The sequence below is a fragment of the Drosophila mojavensis genome, unplaced genomic scaffold (genome assembly GCF_018153725.1).
Source record: "Drosophila mojavensis isolate 15081-1352.22 unplaced genomic scaffold, ASM1815372v1 contig_136, whole genome shotgun sequence".
In the NCBI taxonomy this organism is placed as follows: Eukaryota; Metazoa; Arthropoda; class Insecta; order Diptera; family Drosophilidae; genus Drosophila; species Drosophila mojavensis.
The window spans coordinates 8351377-8369071 of NW_025318667.1; the positions used below are offsets into that span (position 1 = coordinate 8351377).

General features: G+C 50.6%; 2 protein-coding genes across 2 annotated transcripts; one reads left to right on the forward strand and one right to left on the reverse strand.

Moving 5' to 3' along the window:
• Positions 1 to 519: 519 nt before the first annotated feature.
• LOC6584979 (serine/threonine-protein kinase Smg1) lies at positions 520 to 17385 on the reverse strand. Its single transcript, XM_032732588.2, has 9 exons — positions 16947 to 17385; positions 16474 to 16849; positions 14155 to 16417; positions 10232 to 13744; positions 5161 to 5459; positions 3199 to 4633; positions 1543 to 2514; positions 1135 to 1483; positions 520 to 1071 (listed from the first exon to the last, which is right to left on the reverse strand). The coding sequence occupies exons 1-9, from the start codon at positions 17287 to 17289 to the stop codon at positions 872 to 874; spliced, it is 9750 nt and encodes a 3249-aa protein (XP_032588479.1). The 5' UTR covers positions 17290 to 17385; the 3' UTR covers positions 520 to 871.
• Positions 6419 to 9239, forward strand: LOC6584980 (D(1) dopamine receptor). The gene is made up of 2 exons (XM_002010584.4): positions 6419 to 7416; positions 8526 to 9239. Exons 1-2 carry the CDS (start codon positions 6866 to 6868, stop codon positions 9208 to 9210), a joined length of 1236 nt encoding a protein of 411 aa, XP_002010620.1. The 5' UTR covers positions 6419 to 6865; the 3' UTR covers positions 9211 to 9239.
• Positions 17386 to 17695: the final 310 nt, after the last annotated feature.

Below are 17695 nucleotides of genomic sequence, written 5' to 3' on the forward strand. Positions count from 1 at the left end.
ATTAAGCAAACAAAATGAGAGCTTTAAGTTAACAAATCTAATTGGAGCGCATGTCCCGCGCCTGTTGATGGTTTGAAAATATGCCAAGTAAGCTGTAGGATAGTTCGATAAAAAGGATAAAAACTTAAATTAAAACAACTTTTGAGCTTAAATTTAAATAAAATATATATATGTATATATATAAATGTATATATAACAAGCCATTTTCTTTTCCTCCCTCTCTCTCTCTCTCTCTCTCCCATTCTTCTTCCTCTCTTTCTCGTTCTATTGTAGGCTGAAAATAATAATATGCGTCGTGTTTTCTTTTTTAGTGTGATTAAATGAGAATTCAAATTTGAAAAGTGCAACGGATACGCGAACTGCTCCAAGTCCCGTTGAGTTGCTTGCTTGCATTTGGGCGTGTTCCTGCCGGCCGCATCAGGTGCTGTGTCCTGCGGCGCCCGCTGTGTGGGTTGCTCGGCCGAGTGTGGGCATGTTGAGCTGTTGAGCTTCGAAAGCAACCGAAACGATGTTGTCCTGTTCTCCTTTATGTTCTATCCATTTGTTGTAGTTTGTTATCCTTCTCTCCTTCCATATTTGTCGTATTATCCTCTATACTTTGTGATGTCTGGATGGGGGCAGGTCGTCGTGTGGATGTGGAAGGGAGCGGGGTGATCGATGCGCCTGTTAGCGCAACCCCAGCCTGCATATATAGATATATACATATATATTATGTATGTATGTATGTATGTATGTAGATACATTTGGCAACAGGCACTCCACTTCCGAGCATCCCCCTGCCACTGTGACCGACCCCCGTTCCATAATGCGTTTTATGCGATTTTGATGCCCGTTTGCCATTTGCTGGCAATTTGTGGCCACGTCCGTCAACTTAGACCCATGGCGTCCAGCCCTCGTATAGTACGGCCAGATTGTCCGGATTGGTCGCCTCGCGTAACACGTAGTCGACCTGTTCAGCGACGCTGGCACGCTGATTGCTATCCGGATCGCGTCCCTCCAATTTCATGCGTATCTTCTTCCACACGGACACGCCATACGCATTGCGTTTCTGCTCGTGCAGATTGGGTGCACCTGAAAGAAGCCATTAAGATTGCTTGACTGTGAGGCAATTGGAAGTGATTCCATGTTACTTACTCTTGTTGTGCGTAAACGTTTCGTATGGCAGCGAATCACTGTCCACTGAATGCTGCAGAAAGTCCTCGATGCCCCTGAAGAAGTCATCCACGCCGTGCTGAGCCATTTGCTCGATTTGCTGCAGCTGCTGCTGCCATCTGGCGAGCGTGTCATGGTGCAGTGCATGCCGTTCGCCGCTCATGTCCTTGCGCAGCTCCACCACACGCTGAAAGAAGTCCATGAGGGTGCGCTGTGCGTCGCGCACATGACCACAAAGCAGCTGAATATCCAGCGGTGTCAATTTGGCCTGCTCCTCGGAGTCGCTGCACAGGCTGCGCGAGTAAATGCGCGGCATCTGTTCCTGGTGGCGCTGAGGGAACGATGTGTTAGACACTCAATAAGAAATCGAGGTGATTCTACTCATTTTACCTGCACTTCCTTGAGCGCCTCATAGATGAGTCTGCGCCTGGTCTGCTGCTCCGACTCCAGCATCGACAGCTCCCGCTGCACCTTGCACGTGTAATCCTCGAGCAGACCCTGCACGTTCTTTACCCAGCAGTCATCGATGGCTCCCTCCGGATCCAGCAGCTGGACAATCGCCTGCTCCACGGCGCTAATCCGCGCATTACTCACCTCCCATTGCTGGTAGGCCTGCAGCCACTGCTCCATGTTATCCAGCAGCAGTTTCTCCTGCTCTCCGCCAATTCCGTCCGTCTGCTCGATGCTGCACAGTGCACTGGCGCATTTCTTCAGCTCAGTGATCACGCCCAGCTGATTGCTGGTCAGCTTGTGCTGCTGCTGCTCGTTGCGCAGCAGGCTGTCGATGTGATTGCGGTTCCAGTTGCTGCGATGGGTCTGCAGCTGGTCTAGCTGCGAGGTCAGGTGATGCTGCAGTCGCTCCATAGCCAGCGCCTTGTCCGACAGCGTCTGCAAGTTCTGGCTGATTGCCTCGGACAGCTTCTGCCTACTGATGACGTGGCCACAGTTCAGCTCGCTGCCCAGCGATTCGCCGTATGCCCAGTAGTGCGCCGTTGCGATGAGCGTCTGTGCCTCGATCAGCTGATTGAGCTGACCAATTTCGCACTGGCGCTGCTGCAGCGTCGCCTCCGCTTGCAGCGCCGCAAAGAAGCCATCGCACAGCTGCAGCACATCCGGCGAGCACAGGGCAATGGCGGCTGCCACCTCCTGGCCGCGGGTGCAACAGTTAGTGTAATGGGAACGGCAGAGCAACGGCACCACGCCCACAATGCACGTCATCTCCAGGCGCTGTACCAAGTTCTGTACCGGCTCTCGCATCAGTCGCTGATCCCAGCTCCTGCTGGCGTCCACCGTCTGCAGCACCAGATCGAAGAAGCATTTCTCTGACATCAGGTTGCCAGCATTCTTAATTATGCCCAGTTCCTGCAAACGAAATTGCTTAATTAGGTGAGGAATCTTATCATTCTCTTGGGCTACTTCGAAATCCAAGTCCGTTACCTCTGATCAATCGATATTTTCTTTGTAGCTCACCTTACACCTAGATCTCTATTAAACCTAAACATTTATCTCACATATAGTTTTCCTTATAAATAGCTCTTCTCTGGTATCTCTCTTCCTCAATTTCCGTATTCCTTTCGTTTCCTTTCTACGTTTTCATTATACCAAGGCAATGATCTCATATATTATATAGCTTCTATTATGTAGCTCTGCTCTGACATCATCTCTAACTCTCCTCTAATACAAAGATCACTCACAATTGGTATATATGTGCATGGCTACTTAATCTTTAACGCCATTCAAGATAAATGTCTAAATATTTTATTACCACTCTCTAGTCCTACTGTTTATCTATATATATATATATATATGTATACAAAAACTGAATCATGCGTCATTTTCATACGCATTCTTCGTTCTGTCTTTGTCATTTTCATTTCAGCCTATCTCCCTGCCTCGATCTCTCGATCGTTCTTCTATCCTTATCTCTCTCTTACTATTGCTGTTGTTTCCATTATCTCACTCTTACTACGTAGCTTCCATTCAACTATCAACTGGCTTCATTCATTCATATTTCTAACTTTAGTCCCTCTAGCTTGGATCACTCACCATGTACTGCTCTGTCGGAGCATCGTTGACATCGCCAATGATCAATTTAATATTGCGCGTGACACGCTCCAGGGCCTTGGTAAGCTGCTGGAAGAGATCGTAGCCGGGCTGCAGGCATTGCATGAACTGAGTTTCCAAAGCTCGTGGAATGGCCAATTGCTGCAACGAGTCCTCCACCGGCTCCAGTTGTTTTTCCGATCGCTCCAACTCCTGCTGCTGTTGCTGCTGCTGCTGCTGCTGCTGCTGCTGCACTGACATTGATCGATGATAACGCTCGGCCAGAGTGTTGCTATCCAGCTGTAGAATTGCCTCCAAATGGTTCTGCTTGGCTGGCAACAGCAATAGACGGAACAGGCTGGCGGTGAGGCCGTGCTCGAAGCTGTGCTGCAGCTGGATGAGCATGGACAGCGTGTCCTGTAGCTGGCTGAGGTGATCGTTGGCCTGGTCCACGGGCTCCGTAACACTGAGGCACATTGTACGCACCAGCTGAATGTGCTGCACCTGATGCTCCAGGAGTTTCATTTCACGCTCCTCCACAGCCGATCGCTCGTAGTGGGCGAACGCACTGTTGGCCTTCTCCAGAGTGTGCAGGAGCGCCGCATCGAGCTGCACCTTGCTGCAGCCGCTGTGCTTTATAGCCGCCAGCAGGACGTGCGACGGGCTCTGCGACTGGGCCAGGGCCTGTTCGTGGGCAAAGTGCTGCGTCAAATCGTGCAGCTGACAGCTGAGACTCAGCTGGACCGCCTCCAAGGTTCGGGCTGTGCTCAGTTTGCTGTCCGTGTCGAACTGGATCGCGGCGCTCTGTTGGCTTCTGCTGTTGCTGCTCTCGGATTTAGCCAAGTAGTTGGCATAGCTCTCGTGGAAGCGCACAAAGATGTTGTTGCTCTTCAGATGATCCGGATAGTAGGCCATTATGGCCGCATACTGCTGCATGTGCTCCACGCACTGCAGGCCCAGATCGTTCAGCCGCTCGAACAGCTCGTCCAGCTGGGTGCGTGTGCTTTCGTACGACTCCAGCGTCTGGGGCGGCAAATGGCACTGCACCAGCTCCACCAAGGCCAGGTACTCGCTGTGCAAGTTGCCTCCGTCCAGCTTAAAGTGAATCAGCCGCATGTTGAAGTCGGTCAGGTGCTGCTGCTCCAGGCATTGCCTATAGCTCCCCAGCAGCGACGACACCGCCTCAAAGTCGGGCTGACGCAACTGGACTTGGCGAGCCAACGCCTCCGTGTGGTACAGCTTGGTGGCGTAGCGCGGCGAGGCCGAATTGAAGCTGTGACTCTCAATGGCCGTGCCCAGTGAATTGATCTCGGCTATCAGGGCGCTGCGCTGGTTCAGTTTCAACAGCTCCTGCTCCGTGGCCAGGCGCTGCGTCTGTATCTGCTGCAGCTTCCCAATCTCTCGCATCATGTCCGTTAGCTGAGGCAATACACCCAGTCTGCATTATGGATACGGATAGAAACCAAGATGAGAACGGGGAAGACTTTAACAACCATAGAAAAACTTTTTTCCAGTTAGGAAATGTATTCAGAGGAGAGCCCATTGGTTCTCCAAATTGAAATATTAAACTTTCTTCTTTAGAAGGATTAAATGTAGAGCTCAAACCACAAAGAACTTTAGTTCAGCTTTGGTGTAATTAAGAATTTATAAGATAACGAACTTTTTTCCTTCAGAAGAAACATTTTGTAAAGGCATTGAAGTAGGAAGTTTAAAGATACGGAACATGACTTACAACACATATATTAAAATAAGGGATTTTCTTCCTTAGAAAGAAAATAATCTAACATGCAACCCATCACGAAAACTAGAAAGACTGATCAAAAAGGGCAGCCCAAAAATAACTTTAAGTCTACTTTAGAAGGCTTTACATGCCTTTTTTACTAAAGGACTCGACCCAATATATCTATTTCTGTTTAAGGCAAAGTCGAAAGTCTTTTAAAGCGCTCTACCGACTCGTTAACTCACTTGTACTTGGACCAAAACTTTTGGCACTGCTTCAGCTTGCTCACGTAGTGTCGTCGCTTGGCGTCCCAGTCGGAGAGCTTGTTCTTGCACTTGTCCTTCTTGAGGCACTTCAGCTCATTGGAGACGGCGGCACAGGCCAGCGGTTTCGCACTGATAGCGCGTCTCAGAGTCGAGGCATCTTCGTTGATTGTCCAATCGACTAACGGATCATAGACAAACGCCTCGAGCAGGGTGAGCAGGGTTTCGCGCTCCTTGCGCATCACCTTCAGCACATACTCGCAGCCCAGACGGTAGGCGCCCTAGAAAAAAAAAAAGACATGGATTATCAAATATGGTATCATGATCATAAATCGATACGATTCACAGATAGACTCGTAAATAAAGTCCCACGAATCGCCTTTATCGCTAGGCATATCTAAACAACAACAAAAAAGGCAAACAAATTGCAGGCATCGTAAAATAAGAGAACATTTTTATATCGACTGTTACAACGACTGATTATACGATATACATATGATTATACCACATATGCATACCTGCATATACAACTATATACTAGAAATATAAATTCAATATCTGATAGAGCCATTGCTGAATGATTTTAACTTTGAAATTGTGCGTAATTTGTGGCTTGCTCGATGGCCCCACACTTGATTGCGCATCGTAAATAGTTTATCTGATTATTACCCATACGACGCGTTGGCCAAACACATTTCTCCCATAGCATTAACGCGTGCAAATGTTTATTTACTAGGCAATTTATGCAGCTGATAAATCGCTAGCATTTCAATGGGCTTTTATCAAATTTGTTTACATTGTTTGTTCTCTGTTTGTTGATTTCTCTGTCAATTTACAAGCTACTTAAACCAGCTGGTAAATATATAAATATATATATTATATACATATATAGTATTTTTTTGCAGTCATACATAAGTAAACGCTGTCAGCTGTTTTTAGAGTTTGATTATGGGCATAACATGAGGATAAATATATTTTCTATATTGACTCATTCTGGCTGCCCGCTAACATGAACTTTAACATGCGCCTAGCCTCGACCGGGGGCCAAGCGAAATGTAGATAAACAAATAATCCACTTATCAATTACCACTTGATACATTAATAGATGTAAGCTCTGCGGCTCACCTAGGGTTAATTTGTGAAGTGCTAAAAATACGTTAAGCGCATACGAATGCCTCCATATCGATATCGATAGAAATGTGTCAGCCACATTAGATAGCTAATAATCATGTAGCCCCTCCCCCACACAGTTGCACACACTCGCACACACTCGCACAGTGGGGCCAATCGAGTCGACTGAGCAGCATACCCTACTCGATTGGCAGTGGCAAATCAACGTTGCTTTGGTGTAGGGTAGCTGGAAATGTGGTCGAGAGCTGTGCTAGCGGATTGCGTTTCTCACGCTGGATCAGGTCGCCGTTATCAGTTGGTGCTGCGGATAATAGCGAACCGAAACGTAAACAAACGACGCCCACATATTGCGCTGGCTAAACACCAAAGTCCTTGCCCCATGTGGAGTGGCCGGCTGGCAGATTGCTCAAAACTGGCGCTCGGTGCGTTTCGTGGCCGCGCTTCACATTGGCTGATCTGATTTTTTGACAGCTGCTCACGTTAATTGTGTATTGAGTGCGGGAGATTCCCGAATCGTCGTGTGGGTCGTGCGGGTCGTGCGGGTCGAGTGGGTGTCATGGACAGTCAGGAGTACGCTTGGTTAAACCCCAGCGATAATAGCAACAATAGCATCAGCAACAGCACCAGCAACAGCAGCAGCAACAGCAGCAGCAGCCGCACTTTCGCCACAACAACAGCTAACGGGCTAGAGGATGCCCTCATGGATATGGATATGACAACTGTTGCCGCCACCGTTGGAGCGCAGCTGCCCTCCCGGATTAACGCTGGCCTCCTGCTCTGGCTGATCATCAATGCGATCATCTTTGTCATCATTCTGGTGGGCAATGCGCTCACCATTGTCGCCGTGCGCACCTGCCGCAATCTGCGCTCGGTCATATCGAATCTGTTCATCCTATCGCTGGCCATCTCCGACTTCATTGTGGGCGTCGCCCTGCCCTATCACGTCGTCTTCTACATGGGCAGCAGCCTCGATCTGGGCAGACTGCGCGGCTTCTGTTTGTTTCGCTTCTTTCTCTTCATCTGCGCCTGCTGCGTCTCCATACTGACGCTCATCTCCATCGCCGTGGATCGTTATATCGCGGTCATGTACGCTCTGCACTACAGACGGTAAGTCTTCACATGAACTATTGTCTATAACAATTCGGGTTTCGAGTCGGACTAAGTCTATGCAGATCTATAATCTGCTTGTCTTCCGAGTCTGAATTGCATTGGAATCTTTCGATCCGCTTAGCTGTCCCCCCGTCTGACTTATTTCTATATGCATTCCGACTTAAAAACTAATCCGATTTTAGTCTTCTTATATCCATAATGATCATTAGATTCTCCATCGTCAAATCGATCAAAGTCGATATGAAACAAGAATTTTAAACTGTAAATTCTTACAGATCTGTTTCTGTTTTCCGACTTACTCAGCTGACTTACTTCTATATACATTCCGTCTGATAAACTAATTGATTTACAGTGTTATTAACTGCTAAAGAAAAATGTTAAAATAAAAATCGATAAAGATCGATTTCAAGTAGCTATTTTAAGCTAGGCTGATACGTTAGCTATTGCTAAAGACATTAAACTAGTCATTGAAAGACCAAGTATAGCTTATACCTTGTATAACTAACCAGCCCATAATATAGTGCAATGTCTAGAAGAATCTTATATAGCTAATATTTCGATATCATATACAGTAGAATCCGATTATAACGACGCTCAAGGAACCATCGACATACCCGCAAGACGCTATAACCATAAAAGTTTGCCCATATACGTTAGTTATAACCGTACTCTACTTTGCTATATCTCTTGAACTATGAACACCAAATTTTGACTCAGTATACCTCAAGATGAGTCCCAGCTCAGCGGGCTTTCCACTGGGCTTTCATATCGGTAGACGTCATTGTGAATATATTATCTGACCCAGGTGGGCAAATGGCAGCAGCTATCGCCTAGTCAACTATTACAATAGGCAGTTTATGTCTTGGTCGATTGTACATATAATCTCCAATATCCGAATCTTATCTTTATAGCGTGTTTTGGGTTATTTTCACTTAAGGCCAACGTCTACAGTCCATAAATGAACGTATGACACTCGTATAATTTTAGCGATGATAGCTGGCTTACTCGATACTTATTTCCACTTCCGATGCTTTCGTTATATTTAATTTGTATGTTGTCCCCTCTTGAGTGCTCAGCTAATCGAAATCCTTGCTCATTTATGGCAGCTATATGACGCGTCGCGTCGCCTACATGATCATCACATTGAACTGGTGTGTGGGCGCTCTGGTGGCTCTGATACCCATATTCTGGAACAAGTGGTCCGCGGCGCAGGGCTGCGAGTTTGACGAGGTGCTGCTGCCATGGTATGTGGCTGGGATCATAACGCCCGGATTCGCCATCATCTGGATATGCATGCTGGTCTTCTACTGGCGCATCATGCGCGAGGCGTCCAAGCAGGCGCAGCGATTGCGCCAGTCTGTCGTCTACAACACGCACAGCAGCCACAGCATGCTGCACCCGGACTGGAAGAGCGTGCAGATTGTGGTCTTCATCATGGGCTGCTTCACGCTCTGCTGGCTGCCCTACTTCTGTGTGGCGATCGCCCAGCTGTTTCGCGTGTGCCGCAGCAACTCGATGATCTACAAGACAGCCTTCTCGCTGGCCATGGCCAACTCGGCGCTCAATCCCATCATCTACTCATGGAAGAATGCCGGCTTTCGGCGTGCGTTCGCCCAGACGCTCTGCTGCAAGTCCAGCAGCTGCTGTCGCATCGATGCCGACCTGGAGCTCAACCTGCCCTCGGACAGTGTCAAGCAGCGCATCGATAGCAACAGCTGCAACGGCTACACAGCCGCCAAGGAATGTAAGCCCACAGAAAAACTCTCAACTCAGTGCCAGGGCGCGCAATAAATACAAAATAAATCGGATGTAAATCACAAGAAGGAATACCTTTAATGGGAGGGGGAGAAACCCCGAGGGGTGCTACATCGATCACTTGGGAGATCACAATGAACAGAATCAAAGACATTTATTGACGGTTTAGTGAAATGGGATTGATTAATGGGGCATACAGACTAAGGAAAACCATTAGGAAATCCAGCCTTAACTCACGCAGAGTTCACGTCTCATTGAAACAATCTATACTGACCCATTATTAGCTCTCTATCTCAGTTGGCTTCTGAAAGAGAGCTGAACACATGAGCACTGTGCATATCCTAACTAGAGACTCAAATGAGCATTTTAGCAATTGTTATTGCTAAGCTTGAGTGGGGTGAGTTGAAAGCCCAGTTCGAGGCGTCGTCCAGTCGGGCTGGGAAAACTTGAGAAAGCAGGTGGCAATAGGAGAACTTAAACAATTATTTGAATTAAAAGTCAAAGCTGAAATATCGTGTTAATTGCAAATGCGAAATACGAATATTTACAAAGAATACTACACCAGGTGTTAGTTAGATTGAATGCACAACATGAGGGTAGGGTATTTTATTACAATCCCCTTATAACAGCTGATGTTGGGCAGTTATTTCAGGTATTTCGTAAATAAGTTCGGCTGAAATAAAAAGTTTAAAATATGTTGGGCAAGATCAAAGAAACTGCAGCCATAAGGAACCTTAAGGATATTTAAGATCCCTTAAAAAGCTAAAACTCTTAGCGAGCTAGTGCCCACAGGAAGCTAAGGCCCTTAAGGAGCTAAGGACCTTAGAGAGCTAACGATCTTAAGGACTTAAAACCCTAAGGAGCTAAGGAGCTAGGAGGCTAAGGCCCTTAAGGAGTTAAGATACGCCTAGAATTATATGGTGAATTTAAGAATCTAAGACATATGAGATATAGAATGAGTCTTTCGGGCTAGCATAGGCAAAACCTTAGACTTAAATACGAAGTCTCTGCGGAGCATGATAAGAACACTAATAGAACTTATGAATTGTGCACTTACCTCAATGCCGGTAATACCCAGGGCGTGCACCATATTCTGTGTCAGGCGGAAGGGCACACGCTCGGGTATGCGCAGAGTGCGGCCCTTCTCGAAGCAGACATTGTAGTCGATGTGGACGATGTCGCCGCTGCTCAGGTTGATGAGCACATTGTCCAGGTGGCGATCGCCCAGGCCAATCACATAGCCAATGACGGACATGACGGCCATGCAGTTCGTGTAGCGACGCACTGACTGGCGCCACTCGGCGGCGCTGCCCGCATGGCACCACAGCTCACGGGAGAGCAGATCCGCCGGCGTCTCCTGCTGCAGCTCGCTAAGCACCTGTCGCAGCACCGACAAGGGCCACTGGCGACGCGGATCCGTGACTAGCATGTTGTGCTTGGCCAGCAGTGGCGACAGCTTGTTGTAGTAGAGATCGGTGAGGCGGCGCGATGTGGCGCCTGTGGCCGGCTGAGGCTGGCGCTGCTGCCATTTCTTGTACAGGGCAAACAGCGGAGTGACCCCATCCACCCAGCTGATCAGACCCGACTGGGGGCCCAGCGGTATGACCGAGTAGTGATGGGCGCGATAGCAGCTGTGCGGCGTATCATTTTTGGTAGCCATGATGGCATTCGATATGGACAGGAATTGCATGATGCGCTCATCCAGATGCAGATCCTCCAGGCCCTTAAAGAGGAACGTGTACTTCTGCCCATTGCTGCCATAGAAGGCGACCTTCTTGGGCTTCGTCTTGGTGGGCAGAATGCAGACGGTGCTCTCCACGCTCTCAATGTGCACCGGCTGCTGTTCGTCTTGCGCGTCCAGGCCCGGCATCGAAATGCGCATGCGTCCAATTTCGCACAGCACCGGACTGATCGTCTGCATTCTCAGAGTGCTGCTCGTGCCGCGCAGCATGTTGGACTGCAGCACGTGGTAGAGTTGCTTCAGCTTGTCCCATGCCTCCGGGTACGGGCGACTACGCAGCGCCTCCAGCGTGCTCGCAATGGGCGCATCGAAGCGCCGCTTGAAGCTGCGCTCGTAGTTGGTCTCCGCCTCGCGGGTGGTGAATGCCATCAGCGCCTCCATATCGCTGATCAGCTGCGGGCGCCAGCTATCGAAGCGATTCTGCTTGCCCTCATGATCGTCGGGCTTGAACTCGCTGGCCAATCCGCTGACACGGCCCACGTAGCTGTTGTAGATGTGCGCCAGCGAGTGTATCCAATACTCATCCCAGAGCAGGCAGACGCGTCGCAGCTCCTTGACCAGCAGCTGGACATGCTGCACCACCTCGGGCGACTGTTTGGTCAGCGCATTCAACAATATTGCATAGCTCTGTGCCGGGCTGCTGCTGCTGCCGCTGCCGCCGCCGCTGCTGGCGCTGCTGTTGATGGGCGTGGCCTGGAGCTCACGATTGGCGCCCACCACGGCCGGAAAGGTGACCAGCTGCGGCCGACTCTCGGCCAGGCGGCAGAGCAGCGCACACACACTCTTCCTGACATACGGCTCATGATGATTGAGCCGGCTGAAGAGCTGCGGAATGATGACCTTCCACGGCCCAATCGGCGTCGTCTTCAGGCCCTGCTCCAGCACATCCTGCAGTCCGCTGGCATGCTTCACAATCAGGCGCAGCAGACGCAGCGTTGTCGTCACCATGTTGCTGTCGTCGACATGGAAACGCGGCTGTTGCGGCTGCTGCGGCTGCACCGCACATCCCTCGCCGGAGCCCGCCTTCAGGCTGAGATACTGGAAATAGGAGCCTGCCGCTGCCTTGTAGTAGTCAAAGGTATTGGCCATGGCCCGACGCCAGATGCGCACAATCGACTCCAGCACGCTGGCTGGCTTGTCGGCCAGCACGCTGAGCTGTCGCAGTCGCAGCTCGCACTGTGCATCCGTTTGCAGTTCGTCCTCCTCGCAGTTGTTGCCCGGCTGGGGCTCCGTGCGCAGTGCCTCCAGCAGCTCCTGCAGCGTGTCGCCATCCAGGGGCTGCTCGCCGCCCAGCGCCTCGCCAATGGCCGTGATATCCGCCTGGCTGAGCACGGTGCCGCTGTCGACGGTCTTCTTGCCCCAGCGATAGCACCAGTTGCCATACGCGATGAGCGCCTCCTCGTTGTTCGGCCGCTGCTGCAGGCTGGCATTGATCAGGCGCGCCACCAATCGCTCGCCGTGCGGCAGCGTCGTCGGCTGTGTCCCGCTGCGCGCCAAGGGGCACTCGGGCAGCTGCTCCAGCAGCTGCTGCATGTGGGTGGACATGTTGGTGGCCAGCCCGTTGCAGCTGCGCGCGGCTATCCAATCGGAGAGTGTCAGCAACAGCTCGGCCCCTACATTGGAAGTCAGCTCCGGCTGCGGCAGCTGCTTCTGTATGGCCAGGCAAAGCGATGTGCACACATTGATGGCGCTCAGCTCGCTGCACTGCAAATGCTGCTGCTGCTGTTGCGGCTGGAGCTGCTGTTGGAGGTGCAGGCACTTGGCCACCTCGGTGTAGCCATGCAGCAGCTGCAAATTGTTGATGTCCGGCGAATTGGTCAACAGGTAGCCCGCAACGTCTGCGAGTGGCTGGCCAAAGAACAGCTCCAGCATGGCCTGGCAGGTGGACTGGTTGCCCTCCTCGCGCGCCACCGCCGCCGTCTCCAGATAGAGATTGCCCAGGCTGTTCACGTTGCAGTGATTGCGCAGCAGCTGCGTCCAGGCGACGCAGCGCAGGAATAAGGAGCTGCCCAAGCTGCCAATATGGTGCTGATGATGTTGATGCCCCTGCTGCAGCTGCTGCTGCTGGCGCTCCTCTCTGCCCTTGTTGTCCATGGGCAGCAGCATCAGCGGCTCCTGGCTGCTGCTCAGCGTCTGGGTGATGTGCTTCAGCAGCGTCAGCTGCTGCCAGTGCTGCTGCTCGCAGCTGTAGTTGAGCAGGCACTCGCGCCAGTTCATGTCCAGCAGCTGCTGCACGGGTGGACCCACCTCAAACGGCTTGTGGTCGTCCACTGAGTGGCACTGCTGCAGCACAATGTTCTCCAGCTTCTCGAGCACACAGTCGGCCGAGAAGCTGGCGTGCGGCTCGTTGTCGCTGGGCCAGATGCTCAGCGTGTGCAGCGCAGCGTTCAGCTCGTCCGATGTGGCCTCGCTCTTGGCCAGCAGCTGCTCCAGCACACTCAGCTGCGTCATGCTCTTGTGCAGGAAGGGATTCACCTGGATGTTGTCGCCGGCGCGCTTCCACTTCGCCTTCAGCTCCACTAGCTGCGTCCACTGTCCCGTGCAGTGCAGGCACTCGAACAGCTGCGCCTGCACAAACTGGCGCGTATGCGTCTCCAGATCCCCATCGGCCAGAACGGACCGGTAGCCGGCCAGCGCCAGCTCCGTGCGCTCAGCTGCCTGATCTGCGGCAGACAGCAGCCACTTGTAGCACTTGCTGCTGCGCGCGCGCGCCCACACGTACAGGCCGCGCAGCGAGTCCGATTCCTGGCAGCTGACAAAGGCCCAGGCCAGGTAGACTATCGCCTGGCTGTACGTGGAGTCCTGCGTCTTATGGGTGAGCAGGATTTGCTGTGAAAAGAGACGGAAATAAGTACGAATTCCAAAGTCTTTTAAACTAGAGTATGGTAGAGAATGCTCGACTGGGAAATACTCTGCACCCAAACACAAATATTACACTAAATTTTTCTATTATGGATGCAGAACAAACGAGCGATCGATTTTTATCGATAATAAGAATATGGTACAGTTATCGGAAAAAAATTATATGCTTGGGCTGCGTGTACTTTACAAGAATCTAGATGTCAAATTCTGGATCTCTACCTTTTATAGTTTACGAGATTATAGAGTTCATGCTGACGGACAGACGATCAGAAAGAGCGGACATGGCCAGATCAACTTAGCTGAACGCTCTAATCAAGGGTCTTGGGATATTTTCACTCCTTCAATGAGTTCAGAGAATCGAAAGCAATGAAACCTACCTGGGCATAGCGTATGACCAGCTCCGGCTGATGACAGTGCATGGCTATGATAATGACGCTGGTGCGAATGCGATTGAACCAGGACTGGCATGTGGGATTGTTGAGCCGGAAGAAGGCGCTGACTGGCTTCTCGGGTGCGCGCAGTGCAAAGGCGCTGCCCTCGGCCGCATTGTAGATGAGCTTCTCAAGCGCATCCAGGAAGCCCAGCAGCAGGTTCAAGTTGGCACGCGTGTTGGAGAGCTGCTGCAGTGAGAGATCGTCGAAGTCTCGACGCTCATTGTCCTTGCCACAGCCACTGAGAAGTCGGGCATAGCGCGTCACAATGGCCTCGAAGGCGAGGAACGTGTCCTGCGGCTTGCCCAGCGGCGTGCGCAGCTTCTGGTCGACACAGAAGCGCGCCGCCTCGAACTGCAGCCAGACGGTGGCCAGACGCTGACAGCGGCGCGTGCACTGGGAGAGCTTCTCCTGCCGCTCGTCGAGCTGCGTCACCTGGCAGCTGCGTATGAACATCGACCGCAAGCACTCGCCGAATGGCTGTTGTTCCGGCGTTTGCAGGCGCTCAAAGAAATCCCGAAAGACATTTTCGCGCATGGCGCTGCACTGGCTCAGGCGCTGCTGCCAGACGCAAATGTGATTGCTGCCAATGCCGGAGGGCACGCGTCGGGCGATGATCAAGCTGAGCGGCAGCTGGGCATAGATCTGGGCGTAGGCCTCATGGGCGCTGCTGACCAGCGATTGGAGCTGCTGCAGCGCCGTCTCGCGATACAAAAGGAGCAGCTCAAGGCTCAGATTCGATGTGCCATAGCCGAGCACGGCCTGGATGCACAGAGCACTCTCCAGGGGCGCGTATTTGGCAGCTGTGCTCGCAATGCTCTCGCAAATGGTCATGAAATCGTCATGCTCCAGCAATACGGCGCAGCGCGAGCCACACTCTACCAGCAGAGATTTTGTCCAGCCGAGCAGATGCTTGATATTGACCGGCGCCAGCTGTGCACTGCTCACCAAGCAGTGGGCCAAGAACTTCAGTATCTGACCGAAGCTGTGAGCCGTCGGCGACTGGCAGCTGCCCGGATGCAGGTTCTTGTCGGCGTCGCTCTCGCGTAGCAGACTCGAGTTGTTGCGGAAATTGTGATTGGCCTGGCAGTGGACGACGAGCAGGCCGAGTATGGCATGATGGGTGGTCGGATGCTTCGACCAGATGCTCAATTCGCCAGCACGACAATTGGTTATCAAGAGCTCCAGTATGGATGGCTTGCAGGCGTACATGCCAATGATTGAGGACGTCTGTTTGGCCAGTGCCGCCAATGTGGCCAAATGAAAGATGAGCAAGATTTCCGCTTCGCTGGAATCGCACTCGGCCTGGGCCAGCTGTGAGATGCATTTGTCCACGTCCTGGACGAGCTGCTTGTATGCCTGCTGCAAGATGGGCACATTCTTAATCAGCAACGTCTCCTGGCAGGTGCGCAGCAGCAGCTTGTGGGCCTTTGTCTCGTTCTGTAGTCGTATGCTGGTCAAATATGTCTGCTCTGCAGCATCAGCGGGATCCGACTGAAAGATCAGTTGGACCAGGCTGGCGGGCACACGAGCGCGCAGCTTCCGCACCGTGCACAACAGCAAATACAGGCAACTCAACTTTTGAGAGTCGAACAATTTGGATATGTGCTCGAACTGCATGTGGATTAACTTGTCGAGAGTCTCTGCGTCCGGATTGGCATAGCCATTGAGCAAGCAAATGCAGAACAGCTCATTGATATTCATCAGAGCATCGTCGCCTACGCCGTGCGGGTTCTCCAGCATGGCGGGCAGCACTTTGATGAGATGCACGAGTGCTAGGGCAACGATTGACTCGCATGAAATGTGCATGCGGGTGAGACATTTGAGCAGCGTATTGAAGGCGCCAACGAAGGCGCCGATCCGCTCGTCCAGGCGCTCCGATTTGTCCGATATGTCCTCGATGAACTGGGTTAAAAGTCCATAGCTAAAGTCCAATTGCTTGCTAAAATATGGTGTCAGCTGCTCCAGCACGTAGGCGCAATGCGTCCTCACTTCCTCGGGCTGGCCAACCTCCAGCTGCCAGCCAATGATGATGTCCACCACATCCGTAAAATGGCACTCGAAAGTGTCGCGATAATTGAGCGAGAACTGCACAATGCACGTACTGATGCCCATGAAGATGTCGGGGCTCTCGGCTCCCTCCAGAAAGTCTTTCAATAGGGCCATTATCTTGTCCGAAAAAATGTGCAGATCGCCCTTTGTGTCGCAGCTAAAATAAAGCAGGCGTACAGATCACGGTTCACGTGGACATGGGATGACACTCACCTGAGCGTCGTCTGTAGCGCAACAATTAAATATTTTTGCATGCGCTTGTGCATCCTAAAGTTATTCACAATGAAGTCCTCATAGATGGGATATGACATGCGATTGATGTAGCCAATCACTCCAAGAGTTTTGCTGCACTCCTCTAGCACTGGGGCCGGGCATTGTTTAAACAACGACAGCATCCCATCCAAGATAACGTCAAAAGACCGAGTCAAATAGCCCACATTGACTGGAGTCCGCACGGCCATGTCCAGTTTATTGCATAGTTCGAGAGCAGCCGCCGGGCTAGATTCGTTGTGCAGGCGGCGCATGATCTTCGACATGCGCATGTCGTCGCCGCCCATTTTATCTCCTCGATCATTGGATGAGAATTGCACTGTGAATATAAGAAGCAAATGCAGACAGTTACAGCTACAGACTGTACATACATAGGCAGTTGGGAGAGCTGATAGATGGATGGATGGGTCACTTACTCCTGCATTGATGCACTTTACGCGAAATGCCCTTTGTCATATCATTGTTTATATTACGCAGCACTGGATTAGCGTTGGCGGACGCTTGCATATCGTGTGCTGGAGGCCACAGCGTATTTTCATTTATATTATTAATGTTGCTGTTGTTGTTATTATTAATATTGTTGTTGCTGTTGCTGTTGCTGCTGGTGTTGTCGTTCACAATGTGTTTGTTACCGCTCCTTTTGTTGCTCTTGTAGCCAGAACCATCGGTCAGTATCGATGCATCCTCGTTGGCATTATTGCAATTGCCCAGCGGTAAGACAGCGCTTTTCATCGAAAGATCACCAAGGCTTGTGATCATATATGTACATTAAATTTGCGCCACCGAATTGTTTTTGTTGTTTTGGCTTTCACGTTCAGTTCATGGAGATGTCAACCACTGACAAACAGTGTGTCCACATTATTCGATATATGTTACGGTTTTCAGCACACAACTATCGATTGATTCGGTAACCGATAGTAAAGTGCTTGGCAGCACTGCGTAAACAAAGATCGCAGTTTTTTTTCAAATTTTTATGCAAAAACTATTTACAAATTTTAAATTCAAAATCATTTTGATACTTATTTATAAGAGCTCAAGTTTAAAGGAAACGAACTTAGAAATATATTTTACGTCTATACTTTCAAGATTTTATTAATTTAATACTAAATACATTACTACAGTACATATTTAATCAATATATAAGAAATGAATTAAGTGAATTAAT

What these genes read in the sequence shown, in the direction of transcription:
- LOC6584980 (XM_002010584.4), top strand. Translation starts at nt 6,866, where the DNA reads ATGGACAGTCAGGAGTACGCTTGGTTAAACCCCAGCGATAATAGCAAC. An exon ending in TACGCTCTGCACTACAGACG is followed by an intron (nt 7,417 to 8,525) that starts GTAAGTCTTCAC and finishes CATTTATGGCAG; the next exon opens with CTATATGACGCGTCGCGTCG.
- LOC6584979 (XM_032732588.2), bottom strand. Translation starts at nt 17,289, where the DNA reads ATGATCACAAGCCTTGGTGATCTTTCGATGAAAAGCGCTGTCTTACCG. An exon ending in TGGTCATACGCTATGCCCAG is followed by an intron (nt 13,745 to 14,154) that starts GTAGGTTTCATT and finishes CTCTTTTCACAG; the next exon opens with CAAATCCTGCTCACCCATAA. An exon ending in AACGTTTACGCACAACAAGA is followed by an intron (nt 1,072 to 1,134) that starts GTAAGTAACATG and finishes GGCTTCTTTCAG; the next exon opens with GTGCACCCAATCTGCACGAG.